The sequence below is a fragment of the Cavia porcellus genome, unplaced genomic scaffold, assembly GCF_034190915.1.
Source record: "Cavia porcellus strain 051 isolate PalLab524CR breed Dunkin Hartley unplaced genomic scaffold, mCavPor4.1 scaffold_29, whole genome shotgun sequence".
Lineage (NCBI taxonomy): Eukaryota > Metazoa > Chordata > Mammalia > Rodentia > Caviidae > Cavia > Cavia porcellus.
Window position 1 is genome coordinate 45,699,719 of NW_026947512.1, and position 20,675 is coordinate 45,720,393.

The window sequence follows — 20,675 nt, forward strand, 5'->3', positions numbered from 1 at the left end:
TTTTATACAAAAGACATTTAGTACATCTCTAAGAGTTGCCAGATTCTTCACAGCTTCAGCATTGTTGAAAAGTCCAAGCCTAAGGTCTCTTTTGAGATTTAAGGCAAACTTAGCTGTGAGCCCCTGTGAAAATGAAAAGAAAATTAAGCACTTCCAATATATAGTGGCACAGGATAGACATTTCTGCGGGATAGAAAAGAGTGGGAACAAAGCAAGGCAAAATCCAGCAGTGGAAATATTAAATCTCATAGTTCCATGTCCATCATATTGTGGAGTCTGTCACAAGTTGTTAACTCCAAAGAACTCGGGTGGCCCTCCTCCTACAGCACTGCTGATGGTTGTAGCTCCCACATCTTCTCTCTTTCTTTGCCCACTTCTTGTGACTTTCCTTAGCAGATTCACATTTCTAGCTTCTCTAGCCTTCTAGGACTTCCACTCTACCCTTGGCTTCACACTCATGGCTTTACGCACTGCCCTCCCGGGCACGCCTGGATTGCTGAGCATTCAGCCCAGTTTCAAGGCCACTGCCATTCTGGAACATGGTGCTCTAGTGCTTTAGTCTCAAAGCAATATCTCTCACCTTTGCAATTTTGAGGCTACAGAGGGTGGCTTCTTGTGATATCCTCAGACATTCTTTTCTATTGTCCTATTCCTTCTCGGCAAGTTCTGCTTTGCTACATGTGTGCTCCACAGCTTTATGAGAGCTCCCTTTGTGGCCAGACTCAAAATGTTTTAAATTATTCTGCTGGGCTTTTTGCTCTTGATTCTTAACATAGATCTGGCAAAAAGCCCACAACTGTAGCCATGCCACTGTCTCAACATTAGACTGCCTTGAGATTTCTTCTTCAGGATTAAGTAGTTGGCTGCCTCAAGCAAAGTCATGTCTTTAGACATGAGCAAACGCAGAAAAACTTTTTGCCAAATGATAGATAACACACACAGTCCTGAATCCAGCAGCTAATGAGACCTTCATACCATCAGAAGCCTTCTGACCCTGATCTTTACCTACTGCATTTCTGTCAGCATTCTGGTCTTCTGAGTTCTGACCAGAATGTCCCATCAAGTACAGTTTAAGGCATTCCAGAGCAGCTTCTTCAGCTAGCATCTCCAAACCTTCCCAAATTCTTCTCAAAAGCCAGTTCCTAGCCAGGCATGGTGGTATATGCTTGTAATCCCAGCACTCAGGAGGCTGAGGTAGGGGAATCCTAGCAAGTTCAAGACCAGCCTGACAAATAGAATGCAGCAAGTCATCAAGAAGATTATACATCACGACCAAGTGGAATTCATTCCAGGAATGCAGGGATGGTTTAACATACGCAAATCAATAAATGTAATACACCACATCAACAGAGCCAAAAACAAAAATCACATGGTCATCTCAATAGATGCAGAAAATCTTTTGATAAAGTCCAACACATGTTTGTGATAAAAACCCTTCAGAAACTCGGAATACACGGTGTCTACCACAGTCTTATAAGGCCATCTATGACAAACCAACAGCCAACATATGGAATGGACAAAAACTGAAAGCTTTCACTTTAAAATCAGGAGCAAGACAAAGATGTCCACTATCACCACTCCTATTAAATGTAGTTCTGGAAATATTAGCCAGAGCAATCACACAAGAGAGACAAATAAAAGGAATAAAGATAGGAAAGGAAGATAATTATCACTATTTGCAAATGACATGATACTCTATATAGAAAACCCAAACTCAATTAAAAGACTACTAGAGGTAATAAATTCAGCAGTGTAGCTGGATACAAAGTCAGTGCTCAAAAATCAATAGCATTGCTGTACACAAAAAATTCACTAAGAGAAATTATGGACATACCGCCTTTCACAATAGCATCTAAAAAAGTGAAATACTTAGGAATCAGCCTAAGAATGTAAAAGACCTATATGCTGAAAATTATGCTACACTAAAAAAGGAGATTGAAGATGATATTAGAAAATGGAAAGATATTCCATGCTTTTGGCTAGGAATAACCAACATTGTAAAAATGGCCATACTCCCAAAACTTAACACAGATTTAATGTAATCCCAATCAAAATACCATTGACATACCTGACAGATCTAGAGAAGACATTCCTAAAATTCATTTGGAAACAAGAAATCTACAATAGCAAAGGCAGTTCTGGGCAACAAAGGCAAGGCGGGAGGCATCTCAATTCCTGACTTGAAACTATACTACAAAGCCACAGTGATAAAATCAGCATGGTACTGGGAAAGAAATAGACCTGATGATCAATGAAACAGATTAGAAGATGCAAACACAACTACAAAACCACTCAGCCACCTGATATTTGGCAAAGGAGCAAAACATGTTCACTGGAAGGATAGCCTCTTTAATAAATGGTGTTAGAAAAATTGGCTCTCCACATGCTGAAGACTGAAACTAGATCTATGCCTATCATCATGCACAAAATTAAAGTCTAAATGGATCAAAGACCTAAATATTAAAACAGAAACACTAAATCTACTGAAAGACAAGGTAAGTAGAAGTCTTGGAGACATGGGTACGCAAAAAATTCATGAACAAAACGCACTACATGGGAAACACTTCAAAGAATCAATAATTGGGATCTTATATTGAAAAGTTTTTGTACTTCAAAAGAAATCAACAGTGAAAAGAAAACCCAACAGTGAAAAGAAAGGGAAAGAATTTTAGCCAACAACCCCTCACACAAAGGACTTATATCCAGAACATCTAAAGAATTGAAAAGCGTTAAGCCCTCCAAATTCAAAGACCCTCTCCAAAAATGGGCCTCTGAGATGAGCACACAGTTCGCAGAAGAAGACATACAAATGGCAAATAAATACATGAAGAGATGTTCACCATCACTGGTCATTCGAGAAATGCAAATTAAAACAGCAGTGAGGTTTCATCTCACTCCGGAAAGAACAGCTGCCATCAAGAAATCAACTGATAACAAATGTTGGCGAGGCTGCGGGGAAATAGGACACTGCTCCACTGTTGGTGGGAGCGTAGCCTGGTACAGCCACTGTGGAAGTCAGTAAGGAGATTTCTCAGAAGACTGGAATTGGAAGTTCCATTGAATCCGTCTATTCCCTTCTTTGGTATTTTCCCAGAAAAACTGAAAAAATCGTGTCACAGTGATACATGTACACCCATGTTCATAGCAGCACAGTTTGTAATAGCCAAGTCTTGGAAACAACCAAGATGCCCATCAACTGCAGAATAGATGAAAAAGATGTGGTATTTTATACAATGGAATATTACTCAGCTATAAAAAGGATGATCTTGAGGCTTTCATAGTTTTTTTTTTTTTTTTTATTTAAGAGGAAAAAGAGAAAAACACAAAACAAAACAAAGCAGTGTAAGGTTACATATAATACAGAACTACAAAAAAAAGCATAACAGTAAGAAATCACCTGTTAATAGATTACATATTATCATCTTGGAAATAGTTGCTCAAATCACAGTATCAAAGAATACAAAGTAGACATTCAAACAGAGAGACTACAAACAGCTGTGTTCAATGATCCAAAAACATTAATATAGTCAGCTATTCAACATCCCTATACACACTTGCTGTTATATCCGTTAGAGCTCTTTTTTTTTCCCTTCCTCTCTTTTTACAACAAAATTTACACATTTTAGATTTTATTACTCCTTAGTTCTTATTACTTTTTTGGGGGGGGAGAATAAAGTCAAATATGGCAGAACAAAGCTGTCAGTGAAAACCAAGGATAGACTTAGCACATGATGTAGAACAGAGTATACGGTTATTAACAATAGTTATCAACGTTGTCTCCTGTTTCCTTAAAAAGATTTGTCTATCTCATTAGATATTATAAAGTTGGACAAAACAGTAGAGAACAAGACCAATAAAACTTAGACATTGTAAACATTACAGGACTTCCAAAGGAGACAGTAGTCAAACCAGAATGGGCATCTCAGTGAATCTTACTGCCTTCAAAGTAGTTGCCTATACCCTCAGACCTGATACTATCCCACAGAATGGAACAGAGTCTAATCAGTCAAAACAAGATCGTGGGAGCATTACAGGACTTCAAAACAAGTTAATAGGAAATCGCAAAGAGTTACTATTATATATCCTAATTTTTTAAATTTTTCCCTTAATTAAAATAAACATAAGAAATAACTAAATAATTTTTTTAAAGAATAATAGTTACCATAGTGTTTGTCTTTTTCCTTGAGATATTTGGATAAAACTTCATATACTATAGCTTCAAATATTTCCATATCAAGAAGCCCGGAATAAAGCCTTTCTAATTAATAAGTGAAAATTTTATAAGGCTTCAAGGCCACATAATGGGGAATCATGATTGCCACATATTTTCATATATTTGAATCATTACTTACATTAGGGAACCTATTCGGTATTCATACATGCGAGATTGATTTATTTCACTTATGAGTATGGTCTCAAGCTGCGCCCATTTATTGATAGATATCTCAATGTGATCCTTCTTTATAGCTGAATAATATTCCATTGTATAGAAATACCACAACTTTTTTATCCATTCCTCAGTTGATGGACACTTGGGTTGTTTCCAAGATCTGGCGATTACAAATTGTGCTGCTATAAACATAGGTGCACATAAATCACTGTGGTATGATGCTTTCAGTTCTTCTGGGAATATGCCTAGAAGTGGAATAGCTGGAATAAATGGGATTTCCAATCCCAACTTTTGGAGAAACCTCCAGACAGACCTCCACAAAGGCTGTACCAGTCTACACTCCCACCAACAGTGCAGGAGAGTTCCTTTTTCCCCACGTCCTCTCCAGCATTTGTTGTTGTTGGTTTTCTTGATCCTGGCCATTCTTTCAGGAGTGAGATGGAATCTCAGTGTGGTTTTAATTTGCATTTCTCTGATGACCAATGATGATGAGCATGTTTTCATATATTTATTTGCCATTTGCATTTCTTCATCTGAGAATTGCGTATTCATCTCAGATGCCCATTTTTGGATTGGATCTTTGAATTTTGGAGGTCTGAGTTTTTTTAATTCTTTATATGTTTTAGACAAGAGTCCCTTGTCTGAGAGAGAGTTCACTAAAATCTTTTCCCAGTTTGTGGGTTTTCTTTTCACTATGCTGGAGATTTCTTTTGACATGCAGAAACTTTTTAATAAGATGTGGTCCCAGTTATTGATTCTGGGAAGTGTTTCCCGTGCGGTTTGAGTCCTGTTCATGAATTCTCTACCTACTCCTATGTCTCCAAGGTTTCTACCCACTTTGTCTTCCAATAGATTTAGTGTTTCTGTTTTAATATTCAGATCTTTGACCCATTTAGATTTTAATTTAGTACATGGTGATAGACATGGGTCTAGCTTTAGTTTTCGGCAAATGGAGAGCCAGTTTTTCCAGCACCATTTATTAAAGAGACTGTCGTTCTTCCAGTGAACCTGCTTGGCTCCTTTATCAAAGATAAGGTGGTTGAGTGTGTTTGTAGTTGTGGTTGTATCTTCTAATCTATTCCATTGATCTTCGTCTCTGTTTTGATTCCAATACCATGTTGATTTTACTACTGTTGCTTTGTAGTATAATTTCAAGTCAGGGATTGTGATGCCTCCTGCTTTGCCTTTGCTGCTTAGAATTGCCTTTGCGATTCTAGGTCTCTTCTGGTTCCAGATGAAATTTAGGAGTGATTTCTCTAGATCTATAAGGTATGTTGATGGTATTTCTATTGGGATTGCATTGAATCTGTATAAGAGTTTTGGGAGAATGGCCATCTTCACAATGTTTGTTCTTCCTATCCATGAGCAAGGGATGTCTTTCCATTTTCTGAGATCATCTTCAATTTCCTTTTTCAGTGTATTATAGTTTTCACTGTATAAGTCTTTCACTTCTTTCGTAAGAGTAATTCCTAAATATTTCATTTTTTTGCTTGCTAATGTGAATAGTCCAGTTTCTCTTATTTCCCTCTCTGTGATTTTGTTGTTTGAGTATAGGAATGCTATTGATTTCTGAGTATTGATTTTGTATCCAGCCACATTACTGAATTTATTTATTGTATCTAAGAGTCTTTCAATGGAGCTTAGGGGGTCTTCTATGTAGAGTATCATGTCGTCTGCAAACAACGACATCTTAACTTCTTCTTTTCCTATCTTTACCCCTTTTATTTCTCTTTCTTGCCTAATTGCTCTGGCTAGTACTTCCAGTACTATATTAAATAGGAGTGGTGATAAAGGACATCCTTGTCTTGTGCCTGATTTTAAAGTAAAGGCTTTCAATTTTTAGCCATTTAGAATGATGCTGGCTGTTGGTTTGTCATAAATGGCCTTTATTATATTGAGGTAAAGACCATCTATTCCAATTTTCTGTAGAGTTTTTATCATGAATAAATGTTGGACCTTATCGAAGGCTTTTTCTGCATCTATAGAAATGATCATGTGATTCTTATTTTTGGCTTTATTGATATGGTGGATTACATTTATTGATTTGCGTATGTTGAACCATCCTTGCATTCCTGGGATGAATCCCACTTGGTCATGGTGTATAATCTTCTTGATGATTTGCTGGATCCTATTTGCCAATATTTTATTGAGGATTTTTGCATCTGTGTTCATTAGGGAGATCGATCTATAGTTCTCTTTTTTAGTTGGGTCTTTCTCAGGTTTTGGTACTAGAGTAATATTTGCTTCCAGGAACGACTTAGGAAGGATTGCTTCCCTTTCAATTTCATTGAACAGTTTGAGGAGTGTCGGCATTAGGTCTTCTTTGTATTTCTTGTAGAATTCTGCAGTGAATCCATCTGGGCCTGGGCTCTTCTTGGTGGGTAAGGACTTAATTACATTTTCAATTTCAGTAACAGAGATTGGGTTATTCAACAGTTTTACATCCTCTTGATCTAGCTTTGGCACTTCATATGCTTCTAAGAATCTGTCTATTTCTTCTGTGTTATCAAACTTTTGAGAGTAGAGGTTTTCGAAGTAGGTGTTGATGATCTTCTGTATTTCTATTGGGTCTGTAGTGATTTCTCCTTTTTCATTTCTTATTGCATGAATTTGAGCTTTTTCTTCCCTTTTTTTAATAAGGTTGGCTAGGGGCTTATCGATTTTATTTATTCTTTCAAAGAACCAACTCTTTGATTTGTTGATTCTTTGGATTGTTTTCTTAGTCTCTATTGCATTGATTTCTGCTCTGATTTTTATAATTTCCTCTCTTCTTTTGGCTTTGGGCTTGACTTGCTCTTCTTTTTCTAGCTGTTTGAGGTGTAGCATCAAGTTATTTATTTGTATTCGTTCTGTTTTCCTGATGTGGGAACTCAGTGCAATAAATTTTCCTCTCAGGACGGCTTTCATTGCATCCCACAGGTTCCGGTAAGTTGTATCTGTATTTTCATTTTCTTTTAGGTATTGTTTGATTTCTTCTTTAATTTCCTCTGTGACCCACTGATTACTCAAGAGTGTGTTATTCAGTTTCCATGTGTTTGTGGGATTTTTGCAGTATCTTTTATCATTAATTTCTAATTTCAGAGCGCTATGATCCGATAACATGCAAGGGATGATTTCAGCTCTTTTGCACTTGTTTAAATATGTTCTGTGAGCTAATATATGGTCTATTTTAGAAAATGATCCATGTACTGCTGATAAGAATGTGTATTCTGATGTTGTTGGGTGGAACATCCTGTATATGTCTATCAAACCCATTTGTTCACAGGTATGATTCAGTTCTGTTATTTCTTTGCTCATTTTCTGTCTGGTTGATCTGTCCCTTGGTGTCAATGGCGTATTAAGGTCTCCTGTTACAATTGTGTTACTGATAATTTGAGTTTTCATTTCTGTTAATAATTGTTTTATATAACTTGGTGCTCTGGAGTTTGGTGCGTATATATTTAAGATAGTTATCTCTTCCTCTTGGAGTTTTCCCCTTACAAGTATGTAGTGACCTTCTTTGTCCTTTATGGTCATTGTTGGTTTAAAGTTCATGTTGTCTGCAAACAGAATGGCTACTCCTGCCTTTTTCTGGATTCCTGCTGCATGAAGAATTGTTTTCCATCCTTTGACTTTCAGTCTGTGAGTATCCTTCTGGGTTAGATGGGTTTCCTGTAAACAGCATATGGTTGGATTTTGTTTCTTGATCCATTCTGCTAGTCTGTTTCTTTTGATTGGTGCATTGAGACCATTTACATTAATGGTTATTACTGTTAAATGCTGGTTAATTGTAGGAATGTTATCTCTCTGCTGTTGCATCTTTATCTTTCGGTTCTGTTTAATTATTTGCTTTGCTTAGTGGTTTTTTCCTTTGTGTATCTAAACTGTCTTTCAATATTTTTTGCAGGGTCGGTTTGGTGTTCATGAAGTTCTTCAGCTGTTCTTTGTCATGGAAGTATCGTATTGCACCATCTATTTTGAATGATAGTTTTGCAGGATATATCAGTCTTGGTTGGAAATCATTTTGCTTTAGGATCTGGAATATTTCACTCCATGCTCTTCTTGACTTTATCGTTTGTGCTGAGAAGTCTGCTGTGATTCTGATAGGTTTTCCTTTATAAGTGATCTGTCTTTTCTCTCTGACAGCTTTTAGTAATCTATTCTTGTGTTGGATTTCTGGGATGGTGATTATTATATGTCTGGGTGTAGTTTTATTTTGGTTATGAGTGTTTGGAGTTCTATATGCTTCACTGATCTTGATGTCAGTTTCTGATCTCATGCTTGGGAAATTTTCAGCTATTACTTCTCTAAATATCCTCTTGACATCCTTTATGTTGTCTCCCTCTCTTTCATTAATCCCTATCATTCTTATGTTATTCTTCTTTGCATCGTCTTGCAGTTGTTGAATTGTTGTTTCCTGATTCCTTGTTATTTTCAAGAGATCTTTCCTTTCCTGTTCACTAGCTGCAATCATGTCTTCAAGGTCTGAAATTCTATCTTCACTTTCATTAAGGCGGTTTTTACAACTTTCAGTGGAGTTTTTTATTTACTGTATATCTCTGTGCATCTGCATTATGTATTCTGTTTGTTTCTTATATTGCTCGTCTAGGGATTCTATCTTTTTGTTTAGTTCCTCCAATTTTTTATCTGTGTTTTCTTTAGATATATTTAGAATCTCTTTCATTTCTTTTATCATTTCTTCTTTTATCTGGGAGATTATTTCGAGTTTGAATTTCTTTAAAGCTTCCTGGAGTTGTTTGTCAACTTCAGTAGCTATTATGTCCGATATATGAGGTGGATGGGATATATTTTCTTCTATATACATTGCTCCTAGGGTTTCCTGAGATGGGCTGGAGGTTTGAGGTTGTAATTTGGTCTTTCGTTTTGTCATTTTGTATATTTCTGTGTTTCAAGTGTTATTTGAAAGCTTCCTCAGGATCTGTTGAAAATCCCCTTCTATGCTTGGAGCTACTGAGCCTCTGACACCGCACTACCCCAAGCCATTGGGCCTGCAGAACCAGTGTCCCTCCTCTGCCTGCTCAGAACTCCGCAGTTCCAGACAAGCTGGGCCTCAGGGACACTGTGCGCCCACCTGCCCCTTGGAAGATCCACAGCTCTTCAATTGCAGCCGGGTTAGGGTGCTCTCCACAGGCCACAGTGCCTCAGGAGCCTGTGATCCCTCCCTGCTTGCAGAGATATCCACAGTCCTCTAGGCAAAGGAAGGGACTTCTGCAGGCACTCCAGATCCGCCCAGCTCCTCCTCTGCAGGCAGATGGCTAGGCGTGGCTGGGCTCGGGGGTTAGTGTAGGCCCGCCCATCCGTCAGGAGCTCAGCAGACTTCCAAGTGTAGGGGGGGGGGGGGAATGGGGAGGCAGCTGTAGTGGCCTCTAACCCACTGCTCCACTTCACTGCACCCAGAAGCCTGGGGGGTCCGGAACAGTCTGAGATTTGGGCAGACTGTGCTGGGCACTCACCACAGGCTGAGGTGCCTCAGGAAGCTGCGATGCCTCCCTGCTTGCAGAAGTATTCAGTCCTTCAGACAAAGGAACGGGCTTCTGCAGGGACTCCGGATCCGCCCAGCTCCTCCTCTCGAGGCTTTCATAGTTAAATGGAGACAACTTGAGACCATCCTCATAAATGAAATAATCATATTTATAAATATCACATTGTGTCTCTAGTGTAAAAAGAAATAATTGTAGGGTTAATAAAACCCCAAATGTGTAATTGCTATTGTAAAAGAGAGGAAAAGAAAGTGCTCTAAAGGATATAACTGCATGTATGCTTAAGTGTGTAAGATAGATGGCCATATTAGTAAGTTTTTGTTCAATCATTGAACAGAACTGTTTGCAGTCTCACTGTTTGAATGTCCACTTTGAATGCTTTAATTTTGTAACTTGAACAACTATTTCTAAGGGGACAATATGTAATTTATCAACTAGTGATTTCTGACTGTTTTTTTTTTAATTCTGTATTATTTTTACCCTTTTTTCTGTTTTGCTTTTTTTCTCCTTAAATAAAATTAAAAAAAAAAAAAAGAACAGCCTGGGCTACAAAAGGAGCTTAAGGCCAGCCTTAAGTGTTTTGTCTCAAAACAAAACAAAACAAAACCAAAACCAAAAAAAAAGTCAGTTCCAAAGACTCTTAGTTATTTCAGCTCACAGTTTTTAGAGGTTTCAGTTCATAGTTGGCTGGCTTCAAAGCAGGCTGGCACGACAGAGGGGCAGCCCAGAGCAGGCAGGAGGCAGCAGCAGCATCAACCAAGCCTGCCTTTTATTTCATCTAGACTACCTGCCCTGCGGGTGGTGCCGCCCGTGCCACCTTTGATCCCAACACATAAGCTTAGTTCAGCATCACACACTAAATACTAGCATCACACTCCCTAGATCAGCCACCTCCAAAAACTCCACCCATGACCACATGAGACTTTGGGGAGACATTTAGATATAAGCCCATAATAGATTGCATCTCTTCCTACAAATGACGCACTGTTTCATCATTCTTTGTGGCAGAGCAGCGCCCCCTCGTATGTAGATATTACATGTCCTTATCCATTCATCTGCTGATGGGCAGATAGACTGCTTCCTTGATTTAGCTGTTAAGAACTGTGCTACTGTAAACATGTATATGCATATATGACAATAATATGATATCTTTAACTGTTGGGAAGGTTCCCTGAAAGGCAATAGCTGAGTCAAATGGAATTGATAGTTTTAGCTTTTTGAGGAGTCTCCATACGGCTTTCCAAGTGGTGGTTCTAGTTTGTATTCCCACCAACCATATAGAAAGGTTCCCTTTTCCCTGAAACCTTGCCAGCATTTGCTATTATTTGAATTTTGGTTATGGCCATTCTTTGTGAAGTAAGATTTGAGTGTTGTTTTAATTTGCATTTCTCTAGTGGCCAGCAGTGTTGAGCATTTTTTTTTGTATTAATCATTTCTTTTTCCTCTATAAAATGTTGTCATGTCACCTGCCTACTTTTTGACTGGGTCTTTTATGGAGGGTCTAATTTTTTTTAGTTCTTTCATATATTCAAGATATTACTCCTCTGAGGAATAGCTGACAAAAAATTTTCCCCATTCTGTGTGTTGTCTCTTTACTTTGTTGGTTGCTTCCTTTGCCGTGCGGAATCTTTTTAATTTGACAGTAATCCCATTTGTTGATTCTCAGTGTTACTTTCTATGCAACTGGGGTTCTGTAAAAAGTCCTTATTTGTGCACCCATGACCTCAAGCTGGTAAAATATTTCTGTAGAATATTTTGGACAAGTCACAAAACATAGAGATTTATTTATTTATAGGGGGAAATCTTTAATTAGAGAAGAAAGTAAGAGAAAGGGTAAGGGACTTTAATTTGAGCTGACAAAGAGCAGGCCAGCCCTTTACACAGGAAAGTGAGAACGTTAGGAAAGAACTCCAGCTTCAGCAGTGACTGAAGAGGGCTCACTCTGAGCAGGGGACTAGACTGGCCCTGGGAGAGGTGAGAAGGCAGCTCTGAAGGATTAGCTGGTGGGGTGGAGCCTGACTGATCATTACTCAGTCCTGGTTATAGCTTTGGAGTCCTTAGGGCCGCAGAGTTTTTCTGTTTCCATTGAAAGGATGGTCTCTGTGAGGTTTAGATTCTGTTTTTCCTAGAATCCGGGTGGTCATGGGTTTGGGACAGTGGCTGGAGGCATCAGGGCTAACCAGGTGTACCTTTAAATTGGTTACCCTGGTGTCTGCATTCTTTTTTTTTTTTTTTGTCTTTTTCCTTTTTATCGGTACCAGGGATCGAACTCACGACTGCCTGGTGTCTGCATTCTTGAAGGATGGTGAGATAGGCTAAGTAAACTCCTCAGGCCCATAATCCTGGTTTATCACTTTCAGACATTCCCGAATGGCTGACATACCTATCTGCAGAGCTGAGAAGGATTTGACCCAGCGCTTTACAAAATAAAGGTCAAATTTTCTTCTGCTGTTAGTTACCTATTGGGCATTTGCAGACCCAAGTTAAATCATTGTTTTTAGCAAAAATCATTTTTAAGTCTCTGATTTCCTTAAGAGAAAACACAAATTCTGCTTCTAATGAGTAGCAAGCTAAGGGCCCAGGATTCTGTGTATCCTCTGTTCCTATGGTGATTTCTGACCCTGTCGTCCCCAGCCCCCGACTTCATCTGTCTTAGGAGAAGGGATAAAGATCCATCTCTCTCTAGCCCTCACTCTCCCTCACTGCCTCCCTCTGTCTCCCACTCTGCCTCTCCCATTCCCTCTCCTTCCCTCTTCATTTTAATATTATTATTAGTAGTCGTAACTGTTTGCTTGGGTTGTACTTCCCTATTAGGTGTTCAGTACAGAGTAGGCAATCAAACTTACCCTCCTTTTTATGGCTAAGGTCAGTCAAGCTCCTCTGGGGTTACTTTTATGGACACTTAGATACTTGATGAGCCTTTGGCTCCCCTGGTTCTTTTCCTCCAGACAGATTTGTAATACACAGGTACAAAATGGTTTAAGATAAAAGTGGTTCCATTTCCATCAAGCCCTGTCAAGTGTATTAATTTTTTTTCTTGTGTAGAAGACTCACAGTAACATGCCTGTTTGATGAAGTGATATATTCTGATACTAGCATTTTATATAGAACAAAGTTATAAAACCTTTTTTAAAAATTTCTTTTGGTTAGTATGTTGGTTGTATAAAATAATGTTCAAATAGACATTTGAATTTGACTGGGACTCAGAACTAGCTATATCAATTATTTTGCTTAAATATGGTCAAACTATCCACATATAATTTTTCAATGTGCAGTCATAGCTAGTTTCTCATAACTATTTTAGCAGAGTTTATTGCTAACGTCATTAACCTAAGAGGTGAAAGGATCAGGACATCTATTAGATTGCTTTTTATTCCTTTATCTGTGCATTTTGATTATTTAAAACTATGTAAAATACTTAAAAACATATTTGCCTTAAAGTGAATAGAAACATTAAGAGGGAAACTCATTTTATAGTTATACCAGATTGAAGAAAATGAAGACTTCATTGTGTTCATTTGACATTTGGGTCTGTTTTCCTTTTATTCCTATTAATCACTACATTGCATCACTTAGATTTATTGATTTAAAATGTTGATAAATGGCTAAATGCCTTAATTTTTAGTTCAGAGGAAATGTTTAGATTGTTATCTTCATTGAAACAGATGATAGATATTTCTATTCTTTTTTTTTTGTCTTTTTCCTTTTTACCGGTACCGGGGATCAAACTCATGACTGCCTGCTTGCAAGGCAGGCGCTTATGCCGCTGAGCTAAATCCCCAGCCCCGATATTTCTATTCTTAAATTACATTAATGATAATAACTTGATTTCTTTGCTTTTACAGTATGATATGATGGGAAGAAATCAGACTGCTGTCAGAGAAGAAATGATTCATTTAGCAAACTACTTGGACAGCGTAAGTTGTATCTAGGATTGTTTTGCCCTATCTCTCATAGCCTCAGAACAGAATTTAAAAATTGTCCATTTTGAGTTCCGATTATCATAAGATTATGTGACTCAGTCTTTGAAAGATCTTTTTTCTAGTTTATCTTGTAACTTTTCTTAGTGTCTGAAAGGAATGTATAAATGCAAAAAAGATTGGGAAAATAAAAATATTTTATATTAGCATCTACTTCATCTTTCAGTACGCTGGGTACTTTGTTGTTTATGAAAAGATCTTTAAATTCTTATTGAGAGAATCTTGTTTTGCCTAATGCTGCCTCCTCCCCAGGGACTGTAATATGTCAATCTTAATTTTGTGTGTGTGTGTGTATATGTGATTTGGTTTTAGATACTGGATTTTATTCCATGAGAGATCATAAAAAGTAAGAAACTTGTTTTACCTATAAGACATTTATTTCCCTGATAACAGACAGAGATGATAATCATGATGACAATAGTAATAGAAACATTCAACTAAGTACTAGAAACAGAGCAAGTACTCTGTGTTATTAACTGATTTATCTCTCACAGTACCTTTATGAAATAGATATGAGCACCACAGTCCTTTATCTGAAATCTTTGGACGTGATTAGAATTTTAGATAAGAATTTAGAAAGATTTTATGGTTTATAACATGTAACACCTCCAAGAGGATCATGGGGTAGCACTTTGTGATCATACTCATTGGTATTTCTTCAGTGAAAGATGTGAATAGTTACCTTAAATGTGTTCCATCACGTAACAGAATACCTGACATAGTTAACCTTTAATGATACCAGATTGATTTGGTTTATAGTTTTGAAAGTTTGAGTCTGTGTTCCATTGGCCCCACTGTACATGGCCTGTGATGAGCGTACCATGGCAGGAGTGTGTGGTGGAGCAGAGCCACTCATCTCATTGCCAGGAAGCAAAACAGAGGAACAGGAAAGGAAGGATTCTTAGAGTCCCTCCACAGCCTCCCGTTGGATCTTACCACTTAGGTTCCACTGCCTCTGCACAGTACCACCCTGGAGACCAAGACTCCCACATAGCAGCTTCGGGGAACAGCAATGGCATAAGGACAGAAGAGGAGTAGACTTGTATTACTCTAGGGCAAGTTTTGGAACAAGTTTTGAAAAAGTTAATTTTCATTGTTGTCAGATTTTAAAATGGGCAATAAAGAGGATTTTGAATTTTAGTTACTTACCATGTATGAGTCTTTGTTATCCTTTTGAGACTTTTAAGAAATTATGAGTGTCACTGTATTGAAGGAAAGATACTGTTTTGGAAAAGGAGCTCTTAATTTAAATAGTTGTGTTACTTCATGTGGTTAAAAGATTTTTCTCATATTTTAAAATTATTTTATGTGCTTTTATTTTCTTTTTTTCCCAGATGTATATTATGTTAAATATTCGAGTAGTACTAGTTGGACTGGAGATTTGGACAAATGGAAACCTGATCAGTATAGCTGGGGGTGCTGGTGATGTGTTGGGGAACTTCGTACAGTGGCGGGAGAAGTTTCTCATAACACGTCGGAGACACGACAGTGCACAGTTAGTTCTGTAAGTGGCTTTTTAAAAAAAAAGCTCTGTGAATGAAATGATGAGAAAAATATTTTTGCTTATTTTATTGTACTAGACATATATATGTATGTGTATACGTATATATAATTCATCCTTAAGGTTTTTTGCATTTATTTAAATGAGGAAACTTAGTTGTTTAATACCATAGGATATGACGTGACGATGAGACCTCTTCTGGGTTAGATTCTTCCTTCCTTCCTTCTATCTCATTTCCTCCTTTCTTAAATTTATGTCCTTATTTTGGTATAGTGTATTTTCTAGTTGCCTTTTGCAAAAGGGTATATGGAAAGAAAAACATTGACCTATTGTATATCTAGCAATGTGTTTTCAAGTCTCAGAACAGAATGTAAAGGTGCTGCCAATGTGAGCGCATGTTAATCCTCAGCCTTTCAGAGGTGCTACTGGAGACTCAGCTGTCGCTGTTGAAGTGCTGTAGCCCTGATCCGTTCCCCTAGCTCTAGGCAGTTTTGAAGGCACTGTCTTTTGTCTTTTGACCTCTAGTACTGACCACCCCCCATCAAATCGAGGGCCTTGTACCTGCAGGACCAGCACTCTGCCATTGAGTTACTTTCCTAGATCCCAGTATTACTCTTGAGAACCGTAAAACCGTTCCTGTTCCTGGTCCTGTGCATGTGGCCTTAGTGCTTCATTGTCAATGGAAGCTAGGATCTCCTTGTGACTCTCAGGCCTCTGAGCTTCCCCAGTGATAGTTATGGTTCGGCCTTTCATTACTACTGTACTTTGTCCTCAGCGGGTGGTTTCAAACTGGAAACTGATGTCCTTCAGTTTTAAGAGTTCTTATTAAATTTTTTGGTGATTTCCACTTCTATTTTATTTTTATTCATTTTGCCTGAGATTCTCTTTACTAGACTATTGTATTTGTTGTCCTGGTCCTCTGATTTTTCTTACTATTTTTTTTTTTCTTGTTTTGTTTTCTCTTGTGAGTTAAGCATGATTTCAAGGAACACACTGAAAATGCCTAAATAAATAGGTTTTTATAGCCCCCAAATCCTGTTTTTAAATTAATTTGCAGTAAATTGCATGTATCCTCATTCCAGCGACAATACCATCTGAGTCATGAGGCTAAATGGAGCCGGCATCAGGCTTATGTACTGTGTCCTTCCCAACTCAAATCTGCCCAACTGCTTTCTTCCTCTGTTATTTGGTCTCTTTTTCTCCTTCTTCTGTTGAATGCATTTCTCAGGTGTTTAGTGGTCTTTAGTTGCTTGTTTGTAGTTAGTGGGGTATTAAAAAGCCTTTTGGAAGACGAATACTGAGTGGGTCCTGGGGACTATGGGACTCCCTATCTGTTGAAGTGATTCCTTGGCAATCCCATGTGTCAGGAGCTTTGTCATCTTCTCCAGGCTCATCAGACGCTCCCGAAAAGGAGTTAATCATTCACTTAAAAGACATTTATTCAGTGTATACCTTAGACGCTGGGACACAGCAGTGACCAAAATACATGAAAGTACCTCCTCTTGTGGAATCTTTATTCAGTGTTTTCCACCAGGACTTAAGTTCTGAGGTAGAGAGTGTCTGTAACTGAGATAAATAAGTGTATATAATTTGTTAAGTAATGATGAATGGTGAGAAGGAAAGATTAAAATAGGAAGGATAGCCATGAGAGTACCAGAGGAACAAGGTTGAAATGTGAGGTAACTTGGTTGGGGCAAGCCCGACTGACACGACTTGCAAGTGAGGACCTGAAGGAAGGCCAGGGCGAGCTAAGGGGCCGTGCTGGGAAAGAGTGCTCCAGTGGAGGAGCTAGGCCTGAGACCGTGTGGACAGACTGAGCACCGGCATAGTGACCATCGTGACTTCTCCTGATCATGGTGTGCCACGCCTTGCAGCCACCCTTGAGAATAAATTCCCTAGGTTTGTTAACTTTCTTCATCAAAATTTGTCAAACAAACAAACGCAGTACATTTTCAGAAAGTTTTCCATCTAGAAGTTTAAAAAACAGACAACTTGGCTTGGTATATATAAAAGTATCATGTGTCTGAATAAAACTTTAAAATGCATTTGTAATGCCAGTTTCAGTTTTTGATAATCAAAGGAGAAAAGATGGTGCTGTTTCCATTTAACAGACATCGTTACTTGTTTGTGCCATTTTTCTTGCATTTTTGTAGGTTTTGCCAATCCATTTAACATTATCCATAGAAACAGGGTAATTCCTTTTCCACAAATACGTTCTAACTTTTGCCTCTTCATTTAGAAAGAAAGGCTTCGGTGGAACTGCGGGGATGGCATTTGTGGGGACAGTGTGTTCAAGGAGCCACGCGGGCGGGATCAATGTGGTATGTTGTTCTCAATGTCCAACTTTGGATATTTGCATTAGAGCAGTATTTATTGACTCCATATGCCTTCCCTGGTGCTTAAAATATATTTTGGGTATTATGAACAACACAGTAGAAGCGAAAAGTGTGTTCTTTTCATTGACCCTGCATCAATTTTCCTAATCTTTATTATGTTTATTAGCATCTTTTAGTGGATGAGGAAACAGTCTATTCAGAAGAATTGTTAACTACTTTGAGTACTCATTGTGTTGGGGCTAAGGTGATTGATCTATCGTTTAAAGGATCCATCTCCACCACTGTGTTACAATGAGTCATAACCATTACTAGGCTGAAATGTATAGACTTACTGGATGCAAGATTCATACACGCTGTCAACATTTAGTGCATAAGTTTCCTTTTGTGGAAAAAAATATAACTTCCTTTTTATTCAGAAGCCTAATTACTACCTTCCTGTGTTTGGATAGTTTGGACAAATCTCTGTGGAGACCTTCGCATCCATTGTTGCTCACGAGCTGGGTCATAACCTTGGAATGAATCATGACGATGGGAGAGATTGTTTCTGTGGCGCAAAGAGCTGCATCATGAATTCAGGCGCATCGTGAGTAGTCGAATCCTTTCCTCTTAATTTGGTATGGTAGACCAGGGTTCCTTAAGTTTTGAATAATACTTAATCTATGATGAAAAAAATAGGGAAAATTATTTCTGATTCCTTGGAATTCATTGATGAGCATTCGGTTGTTTTATTTAGTTTCAGAGAGCTTTTAAAATGAAATACTTTTTATAGACTTAGATGTGTAATTATACTCTGTAAGCCAGTAGATAGGCCAGAAGAATATAGAAACATGGAAAAATTTACATGCTGCATTCAGCATAGATTGTATTAGATTTGGACTGTTTGAAACATTTACCCACAAACCCCATTTGAGAAAGTACATCATACTCACTTCAAGCCAAAAGAAACCTTGGCATGCTTTTGTTAACAACCTCTGTTTTTAGAGATAAAAGTAGGAGGTAATACAGAGAGGGGGAGAAAAATAGTACGCATTTCTTTAGGTCTTTCTTATGTGTAGACACTGTTCTAGGCACTTCAGAGGTATCCACACACTTCCTGCTCAGCAGTCTAATGAGATGCAGATACCGTGTCCACTTGTGGATGCGGAAAGTGACCCACACGTCTGAATTCTCAACTGAGATTTGAAGTCAAGAAGTCTGGGTCAAAACCATTAAAAAATGCTTACAACAGAGGGCCCAAGAGTGGATCTTCTGCCTGATGCACTTTTAATTTAGTAGCAGCACTTTGAGCAGAATGCTGAACACATGTGGAGTAGAAGCTGAGCCTGACTGAAAATTAGATACAAGAGATGGTCATCTTTAACAAATTCAGAGGGAGATTCCATGTTAGGATATCCATGGCCCAGATATTCACACCAAAGATCCAAGGACAGTTGTAAGCACATGCCAGTGCAGAGGGAAGACTCAGGCAGGATTTATACTTTTGAGCAACTGCTAGGCTCAGAAACAGATACAGAAGAATTAAAACAGTGCTTATGAAAAACTATCTTTCATAAACAATTATATACTTAGGAAAAGCCTTATGTTTGTAAAGAATTCCTGTAGGAAAAGCAAGTAAATTTGGGCATTTGTTTTGATTGGTAATGTATTTGAAAAAGATATGAATTCAGGAAATAATGAGTCATGAACAGTGAGATAAGAAATTAAAGTAAAACAGAGGTGCACTTGGAGTTAGGGAAGGAATGTTCCGAAAGAATGCTACAGGAAAAGTTACCGTGCTATAAGAAGCAGTGAGGAATGGGCCCAGACTTTCTCCATCTACCTGTCAGAATGTGCAGTGATTCAAGGCTTGCTTGTCAAGGAGTTGGCATGTAGCTGGGGAAGACAAACTGTCACTAATAAAGAAACAGGGTAAAATGCTCGAAGGTGGTAAGGGTGGGAGGTCTGGGAGGGCGCAGGGACTGTGGTGGTGGAGAAGCAGTGGCCTCATTTTCTCAGCACGGTGAGGAGGGCAGGAAGCTCTGAGTGAGTTCAGAAGTACCTGAATCTTACGTCAAAGAGACAAAAATATAATTAAAACATTTTGAGGGGTATTATTAATACTGTATTTAAAACTTACTGTGTGCTGAACCTAAAACATGAATGTAATTTGAATCCATGTATGTATTTGTCATTTTCCCTAAGAGTAGAGTCAGAAGGGGGAGTTTTGGTGTTTTGGTTTTTGTTTTGTTAACTGGAATCCAGTGGCCTGGGCATGTAGCAGATGTAAAAGGCGAGTTCCGTTTCTGGATCTTGGTGCGGATAGCTGTAGCTGTGGCTGTAGGAAAGACTGTGCTCACAGGCGTGGAACAGAACTGCCAGCATGAGGTGACATGATAGAGTGGACCCAGGGGTGTTAGTTAGCCTTATTCTCCTCCCAATTTATCTTTGCCAGTGCCTCTTTTTGGCTACATTTTATTGGATGCAGTCCATGTAGGCCAATCCTAAACATGGATCATGAGAGAAGTATTTTATTGATTAGGATTTCGGGGAGAAAACAAAATATCCAGCATATACAATACCTAGTACCAGTACTATTGCAAGTTGGTACCCCAAATCTGAAATGCCGAAGTCCAAAATGCTCTGAAATCCAAAACATTTTGAGCGCCAACATAACAGTGAAAAGTTTAATTTCAGAGCATTTTGGATTTCACATTTTTGGATTAAGAGTGCTCAGCTGATAAAGTCTGTGAAAAAGCCCCAAAACATTGAAATTCGTAATAGTTGTAGCTCCATGAAGTTTGGATAAGGGACACTCAACCTGCTTTTGCTTGTTTTGGAAGTTCTAGCTAAGATGATGAATAAAGAGAAGATTTAGAAACAAGTACATAATTGGACAGAGCTACTTTCTTGTCACTGGGACAAAATAGCTCATATTCACAATTTAAAGGAGAGGTTTATTGTGGCTCACTGTTCAGAAGTCCGAGTCCACATTCTGCTTAGGCACAGCGG

At 38.3% G+C, this 20,675-nt stretch overlaps 1 protein-coding gene across 1 annotated transcript in view; it reads left to right on the forward strand.

Moving 5' to 3' along the window:
• Adam9 (ADAM metallopeptidase domain 9) overlaps positions 1-20,675 on the forward strand; it is a 105,432-nt gene that overhangs the window by 23,917 nt on the left and 60,840 nt on the right. Inside the window, exons 8-11 of the mRNA XM_013144676.2 lie at positions 13,716-13,787; positions 15,185-15,354; positions 17,591-17,672; positions 18,137-18,270. Of these exons, the coding sequence (XP_013000130.2) occupies positions 13,716-13,787; positions 15,185-15,354; positions 17,591-17,672; positions 18,137-18,270 (458 nt within the window). The remainder of the gene's footprint in view (positions 1-13,715; positions 13,788-15,184; positions 15,355-17,590; positions 17,673-18,136; positions 18,271-20,675) is intronic.